At 44.5% G+C, this 17,913-nt stretch overlaps 2 protein-coding genes and 1 non-coding gene across 12 annotated transcripts; all 3 read left to right on the top strand.

The window, feature by feature from the left end:
* Positions 1–64: 64 nt before the first annotated feature.
* On the top strand, positions 65–3,719 carry LOC117579735 (prominin-like protein). Its single transcript, XM_034265743.1, has 11 exons — positions 65–552; positions 617–764; positions 823–951; positions 1,012–1,199; positions 1,252–1,416; positions 1,469–1,605; positions 1,657–1,992; positions 2,050–2,162; positions 2,216–3,155; positions 3,213–3,349; positions 3,417–3,719. The coding sequence occupies exons 1-11, from the start codon at positions 153–155 to the stop codon at positions 3,658–3,660; spliced, it is 2,937 nt and encodes a 978-aa protein (XP_034121634.1). The 5' UTR covers positions 65–152; the 3' UTR covers positions 3,661–3,719.
* Positions 3,720–5,257: 1,538 nt separating this feature from the next.
* On the top strand, positions 5,258–16,919 carry LOC117579734 (prominin-like protein). 10 transcript variants are annotated; one of them, XM_034265734.1, is made up of 15 exons: positions 5,258–5,315; positions 6,080–6,395; positions 11,095–11,679; positions 11,743–11,887; positions 11,949–12,077; positions 12,138–12,325; positions 12,394–12,558; positions 12,627–12,757; positions 12,825–13,160; positions 13,236–13,345; positions 13,399–14,344; positions 14,417–14,562; positions 15,004–15,063; positions 15,147–15,338; positions 16,224–16,919. In XM_034265734.1, exons 3-15 carry the CDS (start codon positions 11,247–11,249, stop codon positions 16,333–16,335), a joined length of 3,093 nt encoding a protein of 1,030 aa, XP_034121625.1. In that variant the 5' UTR covers positions 5,258–5,315; positions 6,080–6,395; positions 11,095–11,246; the 3' UTR covers positions 16,336–16,919. The 10 variants fall into 10 exon arrangements, with proteins under 10 accessions (XP_034121625.1, XP_034121631.1, XP_034121633.1 ...); XM_034265740.1 differs by having other exon boundaries at positions 5,284–5,418; positions 15,147–15,317; XM_034265739.1 differs by having other exon boundaries at positions 5,285–5,418; positions 15,007–15,063.
* Trnam-cau lies at positions 10,180–10,252 on the top strand. Its single transcript has one exon. It is a non-coding gene; the product is annotated as a tRNA-Met (tRNA).
* Positions 16,920–17,913: the final 994 nt, after the last annotated feature.

Raw genomic sequence — 17,913 nt, 5'->3', positions numbered from 1 at the left:
CTTTGTTTTATATGTTATATAAGAATATTAAATATACACTTATAAACATTAGTTAAGGCTTTACTCGACACATAACAAGCATTCATCCTTACACTTATGTACATTAGTCTCTTCACACGCGGGTCTACACAGCAACCAAAATTGTTTGAAAGATGAGTTCCAGCGACACCGGGACAGGCGGCTGTGGAATATGCCAGAGAAAAGTCTCGGAAAAAGGACGAAGAAAGCTCCGCTTGGCCTTGCTCTCCTTAATCATAATATCATTCGTTGGCGCCACCGTTGGCGCCGAGGATGCAGGCAAAGGTGGAAATAGCTCGGGTTCGGGATCGGATATTCCTGCGGATTATTGGCGCGTGGGCTACGAGGGACACGGCACAACGCACGAGCAGGTGGGACAGGCGCACTTTCCTCCCGTGACCTACACCAAATTCAATGCGTTCTTGAACTATTCGCACGATCCGACATCGACCACAAAAGCCGTGACTCCCATTTACAATTTCACGCACTATATCTTTGACGCGGTGATGACCGATGAGCCTGCCCTGCCGCCCGGTGAGTTTCGTTGTAGTTGCCTAGGTTGACTTCGGTTGACTCCAACTCGTTTGGCATTCTGCAGGCTACGTTGGTGTGATGAAGGAGAACGTTTTGGTACTTGGACGTAATGTGGAGCGGAACGAGTGGTCACTGCTGATGAGTCGTTACTGGCTGGTGCTTTTCTTTGTGATATTCATCTTGTCTGCGATCATTTCCATACCATTCATTGCGTAAGTTGGGGGAGGGGAACACCCATAAACATTATTTTCTATTTGCTATTTGTGGCAGTGTCTGTTATTGCTGCTTCTGCTGCTGTCTACGATGCAAGCAGGGCTGTGTCAAGTGCATGGCTGCGACGGACCGCAGGCGGCGCCTGTGTTGCGGATTTTGCCTCTTTGTGATTATTATTGGAATGATGTGAGTCCTGTCAGCATTGGCAATCCAATATGGTAAATATTCGTTTACGATTATTCACAGCGTCGGCCTCGCCATTGCGTTTGTGACGAACAAATTCTTGGATCGTGGATTGGAGCAGTCGAGAGTGACAATGCGACGCAGCAGCGAGGATACTTGTACCTTTTTGACGAATATCGCCGACCATGTCCACCATCTGTTGGTGTTCAACTTTCAGGAACTGGAGACGCATCTCGTTGAGCAGATAAACGGTAGGTAGGTTTTACGTATAATTAGGGGAAATTATTTAATGCCATTGTGTAGACGCGCATAATCACATCTTCCTGGACATGGCTGATGCCTCGGATGGTAATGCTTTGATGGAACTGGAGCGCATACTGGACAATATTCAGGATGCACTGCCAAAGATGAAGCAATTGGATTATCTGGAGAAGGAGCTGCGCTTCTACACCTCACAACTCCGAGACTGTAACTATGACAATTAGCTCTTGACCCTTCTTAACCTTCCTCTCCTTGTCAGCGGTGCGAGGCCTAAAACGAGACATGACCTACACCATAACCCATTTTTGTGGCAATACCAAGAAGCGTTGTCATGAAACCATGATAGAGCATAGCGTTCTATATATTGACACATCAACATGCCTGCACTTGGACGAGGTATTTAGATTGTTTGCATCTCCTCGTTCATCTGCGTAACTCTTGTTGTAGGTGCCAAACACCACAGTCTATGTGGAAGCCATGGAGATGATTATCAAGAAGAGATACAACCTAATACCGAAGAGGGGCTTGGTTCGATTTAACGCGATTCGCGACAAGATCGCGGAGCAGATGAAACACGTGGGTCCGCCGCTCAAACGATACATTGCCACTGGGCATGCAACCTTCGACGATCACGCCTTAAGTATACGCAACATGATCGACGCAATGATCAGTGATATACACTTGAACACCTTACGATCCGCAAAGACATTCGACGATGTCTATGAAAAGTTTGGTGCAGATCGCAAGACCATCAATATCATATGTCTCACATTGCTCTTTATAGTAAGTATGCCAGATCTAGCAGATGTTGTCGGTACTCAAATGCTTGCTTCGCCTTAGATAATTGTTATCCTGTTCACGGCTTTGGTATGCGGCGTCGGTGGTTATAGTCGGACTCATCCTGGACCAAGTGGATTTTGCAGCAAGGGCATGGCTGCCTCATGCCTGCTGATGTGAGTCTGATGTCTGCAGGTGTTGATAGATTTTCATTCACCCCGTTTTACAGAGCCATCATCCTGATGTTCTGTGTATTCTCGTTCATCGCGATGGTCGGACTGTTCTACTTCATGATTGGACTGGTTACATACGAGGGCGCCTGTGCACCGACCACACAAGCGGAGAAGAATGAACTTTTCCGGCAACTGGATGCCGTCATCGATATGAATCGTTACCTGAAGCCAGAGACTGAGGGCGACAGGTTTGTGATGCCGCCGATGCACATGTCGGAGGCAGTCAGGTCCTGCCATGCCAATGAGTCCATATTCCAGCTGCTGCGTGCAAATAATATCTATGATGTCAACGACTTGGCCAACGTGAAGTTGCTGCCCGACGAAGCGGAGAGTGTGCCAATTTTCACCGAGGACTTGTCAAATCTGGACATCTTGACGAAAGAAGAGAAGCTCCAAATAAATGAGGTGCGCAATAGCAATCTCTCGTCCTACCACAGCCTGCTGTACGACTCGAACATGTGCCTGCGATTATTGAACATCGATTTAGAGTTCTTGGCCAATAATGTCCTGCACGAATGGGCAACGAATAAAGCAGTCTTGAAGGATGATGGCCGATCGTTCAGTTATCTGCACAAATACAGTGCCCTGGCCTACCACAAGTCATTTTTCCTCCCCGTGCAACGCGGCATTAAGAAAGCGTTGAAAGTTGTGAAGGAAATTGATTCGATGATTCTTTATCTGAACCACGACTTCAGCAACTCCATTGGAGTACTGCTCGAGGCTATAATCAAGGCGGAGGCGTTTGTCAAAAAGCGAGGCGCCGAGTATATCAACAATCTGGGCCAGAATCTCACCAGTGCCATCAACGAACAGGTGGAGGAGTATCTCGAGATGGTTATCACGGAGGCAAACTACAATGTCGGCCTCTGTCAGCCCCTTGCCTACATTTACTACGAAGGCGTTTACTTTGTTTGTACCCGTCTGGTGGATCCAATTGTGAGTACAGCTCTAGCACCTGAAATGCTCTATGTTTGAGGCCTATTCTTATTGCAGAACGGCTTCTGGTTGGGTATACTGCTCTGCGCCCTGCTCCTCTTGCCGGCTCTCTTTGTCTGCCATCGCCTGATGTGCCTTTACCTCAAAATCTATCCCGCCGCTACGGCTGCAGCCGTAGGCCCCATTGCGGGAGGGTAAGTCTGCAATGGCAACAAAATTTGGAATTTAGTTTCGCTCAACTGTTCCTTACTCTTCCAACAGATGTCCTATTTGCACAGGTGCCCCTTATGTGCCACACGTGCCGCCTAGGTGTGGCCTCGAACACGATCCAGACTGCCAGTGCGCTCCGTGTAAAGTGAAAGGGAAAGGGCAGAAAAAGGCAAAGCGCGTCAGGAGCAAAGGGGGCGATGCTCCAGAGGACACGGCACCTACGCAGGGGGGGCCAGTAGCTGAAATGACTGTGGTAAGCGAGGCACCAGCGCCCAGCAAGCATAAGAGGGACTAATCGTCCAGTTGGCATTCATTTCACTCCAACTCACTGATAATATACCGATTTTACAATGAGATTAATGCGTTTCTTCATTCTAAAGGGTGCACTTGCTCAGTTTTCGATAAAGCTTATTTAAAATTTAAGCGGGTTTTAGAGATGGTTTTTTCGTCTATCGTAAATGTATCGACACGATACATATTTGTGTCATTCGCATCGAAAATGTGTAATCGCTATTTGAAATGGCTAGAATTAGCTTCATTCGTATTAAAATATGGTTTATAGTAGCGGATAAAAAAAAAATTACAAAAGTCTTACAAAAGGTATAGTAAAGCATAAATTCTATTTTCAAAATAGGAGGATGCTAACGACATATTGTTACATTTTTCGATATAGCCAAACCAGAGCTTATTCGATGGTATGTTTCTATGTTTTATATTCCCCGAGGGTACCTAGCAAACAGAGAGTAATGTCTCAATAAAATGGAGGCAAAAATGCCGCTAAAGTTGAAAGATAAATGACCACTGTGCTTCTCAAGGAGCTTGAGCACAAGTACTGCTCCTCAGAGTCGTGCCGAGGAGAGGCGAAGGCGACGATTTGGACTCGAAACTATACAATTTTGGATATGAAGGGTGCCTGGGGGCGACGTCTCACGGCCTTGCTGCTCCACCAATCAAAGAAGGCTGCAGAATGTTATTCCCAGGCATATGTCCTGGTTTCTTTCCTGCAGATATGGGTTTAATCAAAGATGTCGGCGCTTATTACGTTGATTGTCCTCCTCCTCCGCTAATGCAAGAGCCGCCAAAAGCAATCTCCTGCATGGATCCGTTTTGCATTCATTGTTTTATTAATCTTTTATTCAAATTTCACCCATTTTCAAAAAGGTAACGGCTTCCTGAGAAGTGTAATCGTACGGAATGAGGTTTTCACCTCTGGTCACACTCTTTCGCTAGCAAACTGTTTGCTAGCAAACCTAGTTTCGAGGCACTCACGTAACGTGGGCTTTTTATGTTGGTTGATGATAATGCAAATTTTTCATCATTATCCGATGTTCCTTAGCACAAGATAGTAGTAATTTCAATGTATAAACCAGAGTCTAGCCCCAATTATGTTGTAAAGATGGAAGAACTGCCTCCCAAACCACTCCGAGCTTATTATAATATTTACTTATGTTTCCTTTCAGCAATTTTCAGGGAAACAATATAATTTCTTTTCCTCCTTTGTTGCACGAGCTATTTTTCAAACATTTTCAATGATATCAGATCAGTTATATCAGATATAACATGTTTCTACATGTTACATACAATTACATACTGAACACTAAGATCCATTGCTTCCAGAAAGGGTGATTTGGATGAAAAATTCAAATACAAATTTGTAAAATATAAGGTCGTAAGGTATGCAATCCAATAAAAAATAGTATTAATAATAAACAAAATTGATTCTTCAAACGGATGAACTTACTGTTTCAGTGTTGAAAGTATTTGCAAGCAAGTAAAATCAAATGGAACATCAAAATAGAGGAAAATGATTAAGACAACGGTATATTTTTAAAATGAGAAGGAATATTCTGGTATACTTTATCGATAGTTCCGCTGAAAACTAGGGATAGGAAAACATCGATAATAAGAAATTAACCAGCGTTGGAAATTTTAATGGAAAAATTTAAAAAGGTGAAAAATAAGTGAATGCTCGGTTAATTGATGAAATAGATTGAACTGTTGTGCTCGAAACACAAACAGAGAAATGGCACGGAGTCGAAAACTAGACCATTGTGTGAGTGTGTGAACGAAAACGTCGAAAAGAATGCCTCAAAAAAAGAGCAGAGCAGGAGCCGTGGAAGTGGAAATAATCAAGTGATGGGCGGGGTGCGCGGCGCTGCAGTTGCTCTGCAGAAAAAGAGACTCAAAGTGCAGTGATACTTGCATACATAAAAACATATGTTTGTTTGTATGCACATATGAAGTGCATAAGGTTGAAATAATCTCTGTGCATAGATGAATGTGACTTTGCTGTAATGGGGGCTGTAAGCTACTGATTCGACTCCAACGCGAACTCGAACTCCAATTAGGGCAGGAAAGAGCCATTGGAAGCTGCACAGAGATGGCTTGTCGCAGAAGCGTGGGTTGGGCGATTGGGGCCGACGACCCAAAACGATTTTTCTGGAAAATGAATCGGTGTTTTGATTTTACTGTTACAAACTCTGCCCCTTTATTAGTTGAAACTTCATTGGAATTTTATACGCAAATATAAATCAAGTGTACTTTTGTATATATTTAAGAGTGGCGGAACGACGCATGTGCCAAAGAGCATTCAATTGTTAAATTGTCAAAATTTATTGTTTTTATTTCGCACTGAAGTGGGTGCACCGGCACCACCGGGGAGCTGTTTGCGATCGCTTTACTCATACTGCTACCCTTTTTGTCACCCTCTGCAGCACATTAACTTTTTGGGCTAGCCCTAGGACTAGCCGTCAGTCAGCCGTCAACCTGTCTGTGCCTGTGCCTCCTAAACGGAATAAACTCGTACATAGTTTGTGGGTGCAAAAGACGAGAGGAGTCGTAGCTGGAGGCGGACTTGAAGCTGGAAATTGACTGACTCCATTGACTGAAATTTGGACTGGGAAGCTGCTCAAGCTGTAGTTGCTGTTTGTCGCATCACGCACGCATCATCATCATCGCCGTCGTCGTCCAGAGCTATTTATCTTAATTGACTTAATCCACGGAACGCAGCAGCCCACTGTCGCATATTTGGTGAGTAGTGTGTTCCGTCCGTGACGGCTTGAAAATTTAGCTTGTTTATTTCAATTTGTTGGAATTATCTGAATGTCCAGACGGTGGCTCCCACCATTCAAATAAGTATGGCACCCACTGGATGGGAGTAGCTGCAGTACACACTTAATTAATTTATAGCCCTGCACTAATTGCTCTGGGCCAAGCAACCTCTGTTGGAAAGGGTGGTGGGTCGATCCACACGGCGTTAACCAAGAAGAGCACACAAAAAAAAAATGTGTGTATCTGTATGCGCTTCCGCAGCAGCCGCAGAATACACCCGAACACACACTCTCCATGGCCGCCTGTGGTGGCACCATCCCTGACCTGGCCCCTGGCCCGTGGCAGGTACATGGATGGGCATGCTAGGGCGTGCTAGAGCCGAGCCGGTGGCAGCGGTAGCCCTAGTGCATGTATATTTATAGCGCTTGGCGTGTTTTGGGTTTCAGTGCTTCCGAAACGTTTGCGCTTGCCCCACACGTCTCCTGGTCCATTCCCTCATGCGTGCCACTGAGGCCGACTCTAAATTTAAAAAAAAAGAGCGGAAAACAAATTACATTGTGCCTCACTGAGCTGAGCTCGCTGTGGAAATATAGCAGAATGAACTCTAAAAGTGTCTTCAAAGCTGAAAACCCCGGATGTGGTACTGCTGCACGAGGGCCATTCCCTGTCGCAAAGAGGTGACCCCCAGCCATACACAACATTAAAGAAGTAATCTGCAGAAACCTGAGCTGAAATTGAGATGCCTTGCCTGACACCTTCCGACACAGAGTTCTGGATGGTACGCAGGCAGTTCTGTTTCAATCCACTACTCTCCGCGTGTCTCTCTGTGCTAAATTAAGCCGCATTATTCGACTTCCTTTGTTTGGTTTCATTTCACTGGTACATGTGTCCAATTTTCAACCGACGAAGTTTACTCTGCTGCTCGTCTGTCTCTTTGTCTGTCTGTTTGTGTGATTAGCCCATTTCTCTGCGCAGTGCTGCTTTATCGGAGTGGAGGGGCAGTGCCAGTGAGTCACAAGAGCGGCCAAACGGGTTTCTGCTGGCCAACCTGTTCATTCGCAACATCTTTACTTGGAGTCGTTCTGTGGTCTGTGGGTTGCTATTAACTGTCCTAAATATCTTTGGCATCGAGGCAACACTTTGCACTGTATATCTGTATGTCTCACCCAAGTAGCTTAAATTGCAAGGTTCTCTTATCTATTTTATTGGAGTTAGATCAAGTTGATCGGATCTGGTCAGCTGTTACGGTAACGTGAGTACGAGTACTGATTCATCGTGTGCTCTGTAAACAGATCTATTTACCACCATTCTGACTTTGGCACTATGACGAGCTTTCTAATGTGTATGTACATAGATAAATGGTGTTTTCAGAGTATAACCTTCTGACTGGCATTCATTTGTATAACTGCAAGCTTTTTATTGTATTCCGACACGATAAAAGACACATGCACAGATGTATCTTTATTTATATCTTAATCTTTCATCTCCAGAAAGACAGAGCGGTTTTTTTTGTTTGCAAAGATAGTCGCTGGCTAATTTAAACGTTCGTGTAGCCTTTCGCTTGTGGGAAATATTGCGGTGGAAGTCAACGTCTTTCGCATCATTCGAAGATGGCTGTCACGCTTTTTGAATTTGCTTTATCAGCGATACCCAAGTCGTGCAGCGACAACCTTCGTCACGCACAACACTGTGTGAATATGCTTTTCTATATTCTCCGGCATTCTCTTCTTTATTTTTCGCTTGGAAGCAATGGGAGCAGTTAGATTCAGGCTTTCAATAGATATTGATTCCCGGTGTTAGTGGGATCCCATGTTCCGTTTATCTTCGTCTTGCTTGCCTTTTAGGAAGTCGTTCCCTTTCGTAGCTGCGATTGTATTGCCTTTCTCCTGTTTGCCGAAATTTGCCAGATTTCGCCACAAGAAACTAAACAAACGAAGCGATTCAATTTCAGAAATGGATTTGTTGACTCACGTTGCCCAAGAGGGAAACTTTATTGCTTTTGTTATTTATGTTAGTTGTTTGCGAAGAGAGAGAGAGAGAGAGAGAGATGAGACTTGCATTGTGATAGTCAGGCAAGATCTCGGGATCCCTGGCTAATGTTTTGTGAAGAAAGCCATGTGTTCACATGTGTGGATGTTTATTTTGCTCTATTCCAGACTAAAGAGCACCCTCTGTTTGTCCTTGCCACCCGGTAACCTATACCACCCACTGTGCGGCAAGTGCAGCCATAGACAGCCATCCTTGCAGCGACGGACTGCGCATGTGCCATCCAGAGGCTGGGAATTTGTTTTGGCTTGGGCTTTGGCTTGGGCTAGGGCCTGGCACTCGGGATTGGATTGAGCCTGCTACCTTTTGCTCATTTGCACTGAGTACGCAGCAACAGAGCAGCAGCCAGCGGACGCACTGCTTTGGCTCTTCCAGCGTGGCCAGCCTGTTCTGATTCTGGCTCTGGCTCTGGCTCTGGCCCACCCGCCCATGTCAAGGCCGTTCAGTGGCTGCTGGTCCAGTGGCAGTATACAGAATTTCCTGCACAGCATCAGCAGCAGCGACAGCGGCCTCGTTGTGCCATCCAGCCATACGCTTAGTGTTCGCCGAGACAGCACGCGGCGTATACGCAATTAAAATCAGAAACGAGACCTGACCTGCACTTTTTTTCGGCACAGGTCATTAAAGCCCAGTTAACAAGTGCAATCACACGGAATTATCTCTTTTTTCTGTACGTAAACCGCCATTAACCAGCTATGGGGTGTAACAGAAACTAAGTAATCCAGTGTTGGAATGAACAAAATCCGACTCAAGATAAAAGTAGTTCGGATGGGCGGAAAATGCAGTGCCCTTCAAGTGTGCGTGTGTTTTTGTGGACTCTAAGATACCAACAAATGTGCTACTGAGTTGCGACACATTCTGTGGTGTCTGGCAAATTGTGAGAGACCATGGCGGGCGGGACTGGCCTTTTCCCCTTGCCCTGTCCAGCGGGCGCAAAAGTTCATTAAACTTTTCGCTTTCTTTGTCTCGCAGGCCGTGACTCTCGTGTCTGCCTGCCTGCCTGCCTGCCAGTCGGACCATGAATTAACGGCAGTCTGTAGCCAACGACAGATTCTCGAGTTACGAGTATTCTAGTAAAAATTACAATAAACCGTATTTTAGTTAGTGGAATTTGCGACTTTGCCTTAATTGAAAAGCATCTGCACATATGTATGTATGTAAATATGTATGTGTTTATGTGGCAGTTATTTTCGGGAAAGTTCGGAGCTCACTAAGTTAAATATCTAAGCTCAGTATATACATACATATGATAAATGTGAATTTTTTAAATTGCATTTGGTTAAGTGCTCATGAAGAGAAGTTCTTTTTCGCTTCCATTTTATTTGTGCCTGACATTCGTCCCAAAACTATAGACTTAAACATAAACCTTGCTTTTCGTGTCTAATTCGACAATACTAGTACGAGATCACGTGCCTCGTTGAGGTCCCATAAATGAAGACGATAGAGCGTCAAACTTTTGGTTGCCATCCGGCAAGGACTCTGCTAGAGACTCGGAATTGGATAAGTTCTAATGCATACGATATGAGTCTTCTGTATGATAGAGATTTATCTATCATGCAATGAAAATACCCTAGTCAGATATGAATAGATCAGTTCGACTGATGATCCTAAATAAGAATATATTTATGTACATTGTACATTTAAAGTACATTTCTTCGGGGTAGAAGCAAAGGGGAGGTGCTGGGACTAGTGCGTGCTTGTCGCCCAGCCGCACATAGCCTCGGTGGCGCAGTTGGCAGCGCGTAAGTCTCATAATCTTAAGGTCGTGAGTTCGAGCCTCACCCGGGGCATGTACATTTTTTTGCTTTTGTTTTTATAATGTTTTAAATTCTTTTCGGTTTGAAATGGCTATTTATGCAATTATTTAGAGCAGCCCGAAATTATGAAAGATGATTCACATGCCTATCTTCCTGTGGCGGCTAGCACGTGGTATTCCATTCATGAATGCTTATGGAAGCCATGGATGATCAAAGGGGTAGCAAAACGGACTGCGTTTATCAATATCTGGCCACGGCCAGTCCTTTGAAATCAACATGGGGCGGGTGCATGCCCTAATCCATTGCCATATTCTTGTCTTTAAATCATTGGCCTTAATTGATGTCAAGTGGGGATATTTGTGTTGGTTTCTGCCTATGTGTGAACATGTGCATGGGAATATGGAATATGGAACCAATTCTATGTACAGGTTGACCCACAAAAACAAAGTTTCGTTTACTGTTTTGTTTAACGCGGATAGAGAGAGAGAAAGGGAGTAACCATGACCTCTGCTTATGTTTTAATGTAAATTCTGTACCTCTGTCTCTCTGTCGTTACAACTTTCGAGCTCTGCTCATCCCAACATCAGCTCCCAACACATACGTACATACATATGTATGTATCTCAGGCATCAGCGCTCATTTCTTAAGAAAAAATTAAAATGGAATGGGCTTTGGACTGGAGGGGTGGTCCCCATTGGTCACTGGGCACACCAAGAAGCAAATGTATTTTATTGCCTTGGCTTCGCGGTTATTATTGGAATAGGACATGCCAATGGCACATTAGGGGGTGTGCCCTGTTTCTATGCACACATCTGGGTGCTCCACCATGTCTGTATATTAATTCGCATTCAATTTCCATATCTATTTGATTGCAGGCCAGTGAACGCATGAAATGGGTGCACGGCAGCACGTCGAAAGGATTAGGATCATAAGCTCAGTGTATTAGTGTGATTCAAGGAGCACAGACGGCTAGAACAGACGACTAGCTTTTTGTCTTGAAAGGCAACAAATTTCCGAGAGAGCGACAATGAGTCCAGCCAACGAGCCAGAGGCGCCATCGAGGGCCAAACCAAAGGCGGCAAGATGTCGAAAGCGACGGCAGCGCCGGAAACGGCAGATCGCCTACCTGGCCATATGCTTTCTGAGCGTGGCCGGTTTTGGATTCGCGCTGTCCACGATGATAAGGCCAGCGGACGCAGCCATCGGCAAAGATGGAAAAGATGATCCAAATGAAGAGCGCAATCCCCAGTTGGAATGGCGATCGGGCTTCGAGGGTCTTGGCACCACACACGAGCAGATGGGGGAGTTGCATTGGGCACCGGTTGATTACACCGAATACAAGGCCTCGAGAAACCTAACACGTGTACACCCATCACAATCGACTGCCATGAATCCCATTTTCAACTTTACGCATTTTTTATACGATCGCTTAATCACCGATGACCCACCCCTGCCACCGGGTAAGTAAACCATGACCATCGATGGTCGGTTCTGTTTCAAATGATCTGCTCTGCTTCCGCCAGGCTACATTGTGTTGCAAGGCGAATCTCTGGCACTTGGTCCCAAGTTTCAGGAAGCCGACTTTCGAGATCTCATATCCCGCTATTGGCTGGTTCTCCTTTGGATACTCTTCCTCATCATCATCATTGTGGTCATGCCATTCATAGCGTAAGTACAAACGGAATAGGTTCACGAATAAAATATTTATTTATGTACTTACCGGTTATAGAATTTGCTATTGCTGCTTTTGTTGCTGTCGCCGGTGCCGGCAAGGCTGTCCCCCATGCACCAGTAAGGCGGATGCCACACGGCGGTTATGGTGCGGAGTTTGTCTTCTTATCCTCATAGTAGGACTGATGTGAGTAAATATTAGTAATTCAATTAGATAAGTGAAAATTGATTGGTATTTTTCCCATAGCTTTGGCATTGTTATTGCCTTTGTGACAAACAGGCTGCTGGACAGGGGCTTTGAGGAGGCCACCGTGACAATGCAACGCGCCACCGAAGACATTTGCGTGTTCCTGAAGGACGTGGCCGATCATGTTCATCACCTGATGGTGTATAACTACGAGGAAATGCAAACCCACATTACCGACGAACTAAGCCGTACGAAATCTGATTTCCCAAATGTATTTCATTTGCATTTTATCTAAACCCTTTATCTTTATATTCAGATGCCCATAAACATATATTTTTGGACTTGGCGGATACATCGGAGAGCACGTCTCTGGGCGAGCTGGAGCGTATATTACACAACGTACCGGAGGCGGCCAGACTGATGAAGCAAGTCGCCAAAATGGAAACGGATTTGCGCTTCTATGGCGCCCAATTGCGGGACGGTAATGAGTGATTGCAGTTTATTCGAATGGACATCTTTAACTTCATATTACTTTCTTGGTTTTGGCAGGTCTTCGTGGCATGAAGCGTGATATTAATTTTGCAGTTGCCAATCTGTGCACCACGCAGGAATGCCAGACATTCCTTAGCACCAGCAGCATTGAGACGATTGACACCTCCAAGTGTCTTCACTTTGATACGGTCAGCAGACTTTTAAACACAAATCTGGTTTGCGAATAACGCTAATCGAATTGAATCATAATTCTAGATGCCCAATGCCTCCAAATATATGGAAGGACTTAACATTATTGTTAAGAATAACTACGTCAAAATACCCACGGATGCACTTACACGCTTGGAGAAGGTCAGCCTGCAGGTTAAGGAACAGTTGAGCATTGTTACGCCAGGTATGATACGGGACCTAAACGGCGGTAAGGATACCTTCCGAAAGCAAGCGAGGCTCATACGCAATCAAGTGGATGCCTTACTCAGTGAGATTCACTCGAAGACCTCACACTCGTCCAGATCCTTTGATGATGTATATGATAAATTTGGCAAAAATCGCAGCGTTATCAGCATCATTGTTTGCATGATCATGATAATGGTGAGTCATCCACACAACTTCTTGTTCAGTGCTCAGTGTTGAAAACTATTCTTATTCGCATTCCTTCTCCTGTAGATTCTATCCATATTGATTATATCATTGCTGTGTGGCTGCTTCGGAAGACGAAAGACTGGCTATCGCGATGACTGCTGCAGCAAGGCAACGGCTGCGAACTGTCTGTTTCTGTAAGTGTAGAGAGGATCCGATTTGTAGCCAAGCTTAACTTTTAATTTTGCAGGGCCATTTTATTGATATTCTGTATGATATCGTTCCTCACGCTCATGGGTTTGGTATACTTCATGGTCGGTCTGGTCACTTACCAGGGAGCCTGTGCACCGTTCCGAGATTTGGATAAGAACATGTTGTTCAGGCAGCTGGACTCTATGATTGATCTGAATCACTATATGCCTCGATCTGGTGAAGACGCTGGTAAAGCAATCCCACCACTTCGCATATCGAATGCGCTTAAGATGTGTGAGGCCAATGAGTCTGTGTTCGATATGTTGCGTATAAACAAAATATACGACATCAACGATATAACGCGCATTAAGGTGATGTCTTCGACTCACGCTGATCCAGAGGGAGCCAAAGTATTCAACGAGGATCTGTCTAAAGTGGAGTTCCTAACAGGAACCGATCTCGAGAACCTGAACTCCATCAGTGAAGGCGCTGCAGGCGCGTATCACAGCGAACTGTTTAAAGATCTGTGTAGTGAGCTCACTCCGGTTAATCTAAACGTACTTGGTGAGAAATTGTACGCCCTGTCAAACAGCTTGGAGTCGCCAACGTTTGGCTGGGCCCGTGTATCTTTCTGGAATGAAGGACTCAATGCCAAGTCGTACTATCAGAACTATGTGCCCAAACTAACGAGCATGATCAAAAAAATGAATACCAACCTTAAGCTGATCGACGAGCTGATCCTATATCAGAATAAGAACTTTAACGAATCAATAAATACGCTTGTCACTACCGCGAAGAAGTCACAAGCGTTCGTCCAGACGCAAGGAAAGAAGTTTATCAATGAACTGGGAAATAACCTGACCGCCACCATTGAGGAGATGATCACGGAGTACATCACCATGGTCATCAACGAGTCCAATGAGAATGTCGGGCGTTGTGAGCCCCTTGCCTACATTTATCATCAAGGCGTTGACATGGTTTGTCACAGCATTGTCGATCCCATAGTGAGTGCTGCTCATGTTAATTACTTTGTGCATTGACCTTCTAACCTCTCCTTCTCTCTTTTTCTCTATTAGAACGGATTCTGGGTGGGTGTACTACTCTGTGCACTGCTCTGCCTGCCCATCCTGTATGTTTCTCACCGTCTGATGTGCCTGTACAAGAAGATCTATCCATATATGGCTGCTGTCGCCAGCCATGTGGACACTGCTTATGAGGGCGGGTATGTCAACGTTCATTTTACCTCCAATTTCAGTCACTGCTAATTCAACGTCCCCAAAGATGTCCCGTCTGTACGGGTTTGCCATATATAGAGCAAACCTGTGTTGGTGGGCAGCAGGCCTACTGCGTGTGCCCCGGCGATGAACAGGGCCGTCCTAGTGGCGGAGGTATTCTCGCGGCGGCGGAAGATCCGACAGTCGATGATCAAGTCTCTCCGCTGGAAATGAATAAACACAAGCAAGACTAGCAAGACTTTAACGGGGGAAGGGTCTACTCACGAATTGTGCATTTTACTAAACATAACCGTTCTCATTTGTACTTGTTACCGTTTGTTTTTTTCGCATACATTCAGTGAACATTTGTCAGAGCCTGCACTCTAATCGAAATCTCTCTCTCACAATCTTCTCATTTCACTGCTAACCCCGCCTCATTCCGCACGCAGCAGCGAATCCCTATACGACGCTTATAGCGAGCGCGGGCGCGAACACGTTCCATTGGCTAAGTAAGAGATCATCATTTTGTGTGCAGGCCCATTTTCTTTGCTCAATATAAATTTAATCTTGTGCCTCTTCTCTTGTCTTGTAGCGTGCCAAAGAAACGGCGTAAGGCCTACGAAAGACGTCGCGAACAGCAAGAATACTATGAAGACGCATCGCCTAGTGTGTCGCGTGGCCCTCGTTCTGGTGCTGGTGGTGGTGGTGCCGTCGGTGGCGGCGGCGGTGGAGGCGATGGAGCTCCTGGTAGCAGTAGCATGAGGTACAACGATATGGCGCCCACGTAAGTGTCCAGCAACAAGGTGCTGGAGTTGATGCTTGCCAAAAATCACACAAATCTTCATCTTTACATCGAAACACACACAAATAGCGCGCTCAGCCTGAAAAAACTACATACATCCACATAGATCCATCCACTGCCTAAATCGCTAATTGTTGAATTATTTTATTTAATTTAATTTAGCGCCAAAGTTGTGTCTAAGAATACGCGTCCAAAGGCATTGGTGGCAGATGGCTTCTTTTAGGGACGAACGGTTCGGTTTCTTTTTGGTAATTTGCGTTGGAAATCCAAGGTTCACTCGATGTTCGTTCGAGGCGCAAGCGCTTCTGTCTCTGTATGTTGACTGTAGACTGGACGGACGTACCTACTACCTTGGACATTTGTTTCCTGTTTCCCTGGCACGCAGTTTGTTTTTCCGCTTTTAATAACTATGAAGTGGAGAATCCACCCAACTTCCTGAGCAGTCAAAAATAGTACAGCAATACTGCAATATGTCACCTGTACTATGTATGGAGGAGGACTCATTCGTTGTTATACAATTTCCGACATACCCTGTTGAAAATGTTGTACTGATGCCAACAGAGACCACGTCACCGCTTATCCTAATGCCATCCGGATTGTTGGTCCCCAGTCCAAAAAATACTTACTGGACTTGGTATCACATTCGCGATCACCGCTTTTTTCTTCCATGCCCATCTGTGTTAGCCCCGTGTGGGGTGCAAACGGCTGCTATTCCGTGACTAATCCGTGACTAATTTAATGTTTCGCCTTTATTTGTTTGTGTTGTGCGTGAGTCGTCGCCGTTTCCATTTGCATATTTAATATTCCTTTTTAATGATTCGTAGATTTTTAGCCATTTTAATTAAATGTTTCCATTGGAATCCACAGGCACTGGGACCACGAACCGCCCCGCTATCACAACCCACCAGCTGCTCCTCCATCCTCTGAATACGAACGCCCACCGCCATACTACTATCCGGGCGCCTCCGAGCAGGACTAGGCGTGGCAGCAGATGGAAGGAGAAGAAAATACATGGCGACGCCACAAGGTGTGAATGCAGGAGTTTTGGTCGGGACAGCCTTATAGAAGTGGCGGCAACATGCAAAATTTTTAATTGATTTGAAGAACTTCTTCGCTCTTTCCTCTCCCCTTCCCCACGTTACTGAGACTGTCATTTTAGTTAACAATTTGAAACAACAAAAACAAAACAAAACAAATAAGTAAAATTATATAATTTGATTAAGGATTATTGTATTTACGTAGCATCACATGTGTTATAGTTTTGGCCCCGCCCGACCAGTCGAGACCAGAGAGACAGAATGCCAAGGCAAAATTAAAAGCGTTTAGAAGAGCAGAATGTGTTCGCAGAGTACTTTGAAAATGTGGCCAAAGTGAAGATCTGGAAGTTAGCCGAATTCGATGATGATTGTCACAGTCGAAGCATTTAATCTCACCCAAAATAAATAAGGCTAGGGCTAGAGCAGCAGGCAGTCTGAATTTTGTGCCTGGCTGCGAGGCTGGCAGAATTTTTTAAGGAATCTCATAATTTTACTATGCACACTGAGAGAGGCCGGCAAGAGGTACCAAAAATCTCCCCCCTGATTGGGGAAATGGCTAATTTCCGGTAAATCAAAATCCAAGAAAAACAACATCAAAAACAAAATATGAAACAAAGTGAATACTGCCATTTTAATTTAGAGCGAGCAGCACGAAAAAGTCGAGAAATATATATTCAATGCATTTAATGTATTTGTTTCAGAAAAAACACACAACAAACAATAACAGCAGAAACAACTGCGAAAGCATATTTATGTTTTATGCGAACTGACGGAAATATGCACACTCGCACTCACACTGACACTTGCACACTCAAATACCAATAATATATGTATGTATGTAGTAGATTCCGATACAAATTGCAGATACATATTAAGCATATTATACAGATACACGAATGTAATACACGTATTTGATCACGTTGTCATAGTTTAGTAAGAGAAAACCAAAAGTAAAAACCAGCCCTAAAGCATTTAAATGTTTGCAATTGTATTAGAATCTAACGCGATCTGTAAGTTTCCAAAAAATATAAACAATATATTGTATGTGCTTACACCACACAACAAATATACACAATATACACAACAACACACACTCACACTGGTATATGTATTGAGTACATAAATTACATTAAATAATTTTAGTATTATACGAATAAGTACGTACCACGTACATATATACATACTTATGTATGTATGTGTCTGTATGTTGTATTTTATATTTGACGTACATTAAATTAAATGATTTTTGCTTAAGTCAAAACTAACCACGTATCAAATATTGCCGTGCGCAAGTAAAGTAAAACATACTCGTATACCGACTAAGATCGATCCACGAAAGTGATTTACCCAATCCCCCAAAAACCCAATACCCAATCTCCAATTCCCCAGTTGCCAGGCTATCATCGAACCTCGTTGATGTTTGCCTTTGTCGTTTACATAACTTTGCCAATAAATTTCAAATGGTTTTATGTATGTAGATAATGGTTCTGTCGCTTTTTACTGCACTTGCGGGAGCGGGC

This window comes from Drosophila guanche, unplaced genomic scaffold (assembly GCF_900245975.1).
Source record: "Drosophila guanche unplaced genomic scaffold, DGUA_6, whole genome shotgun sequence".
Taxonomy (NCBI): Eukaryota; Metazoa; Arthropoda; class Insecta; order Diptera; family Drosophilidae; genus Drosophila; species Drosophila guanche.
The sequence above is the reverse complement of the archived record's forward strand: the minus strand, read 5'-3'. Positions and strand labels throughout refer to the sequence as shown.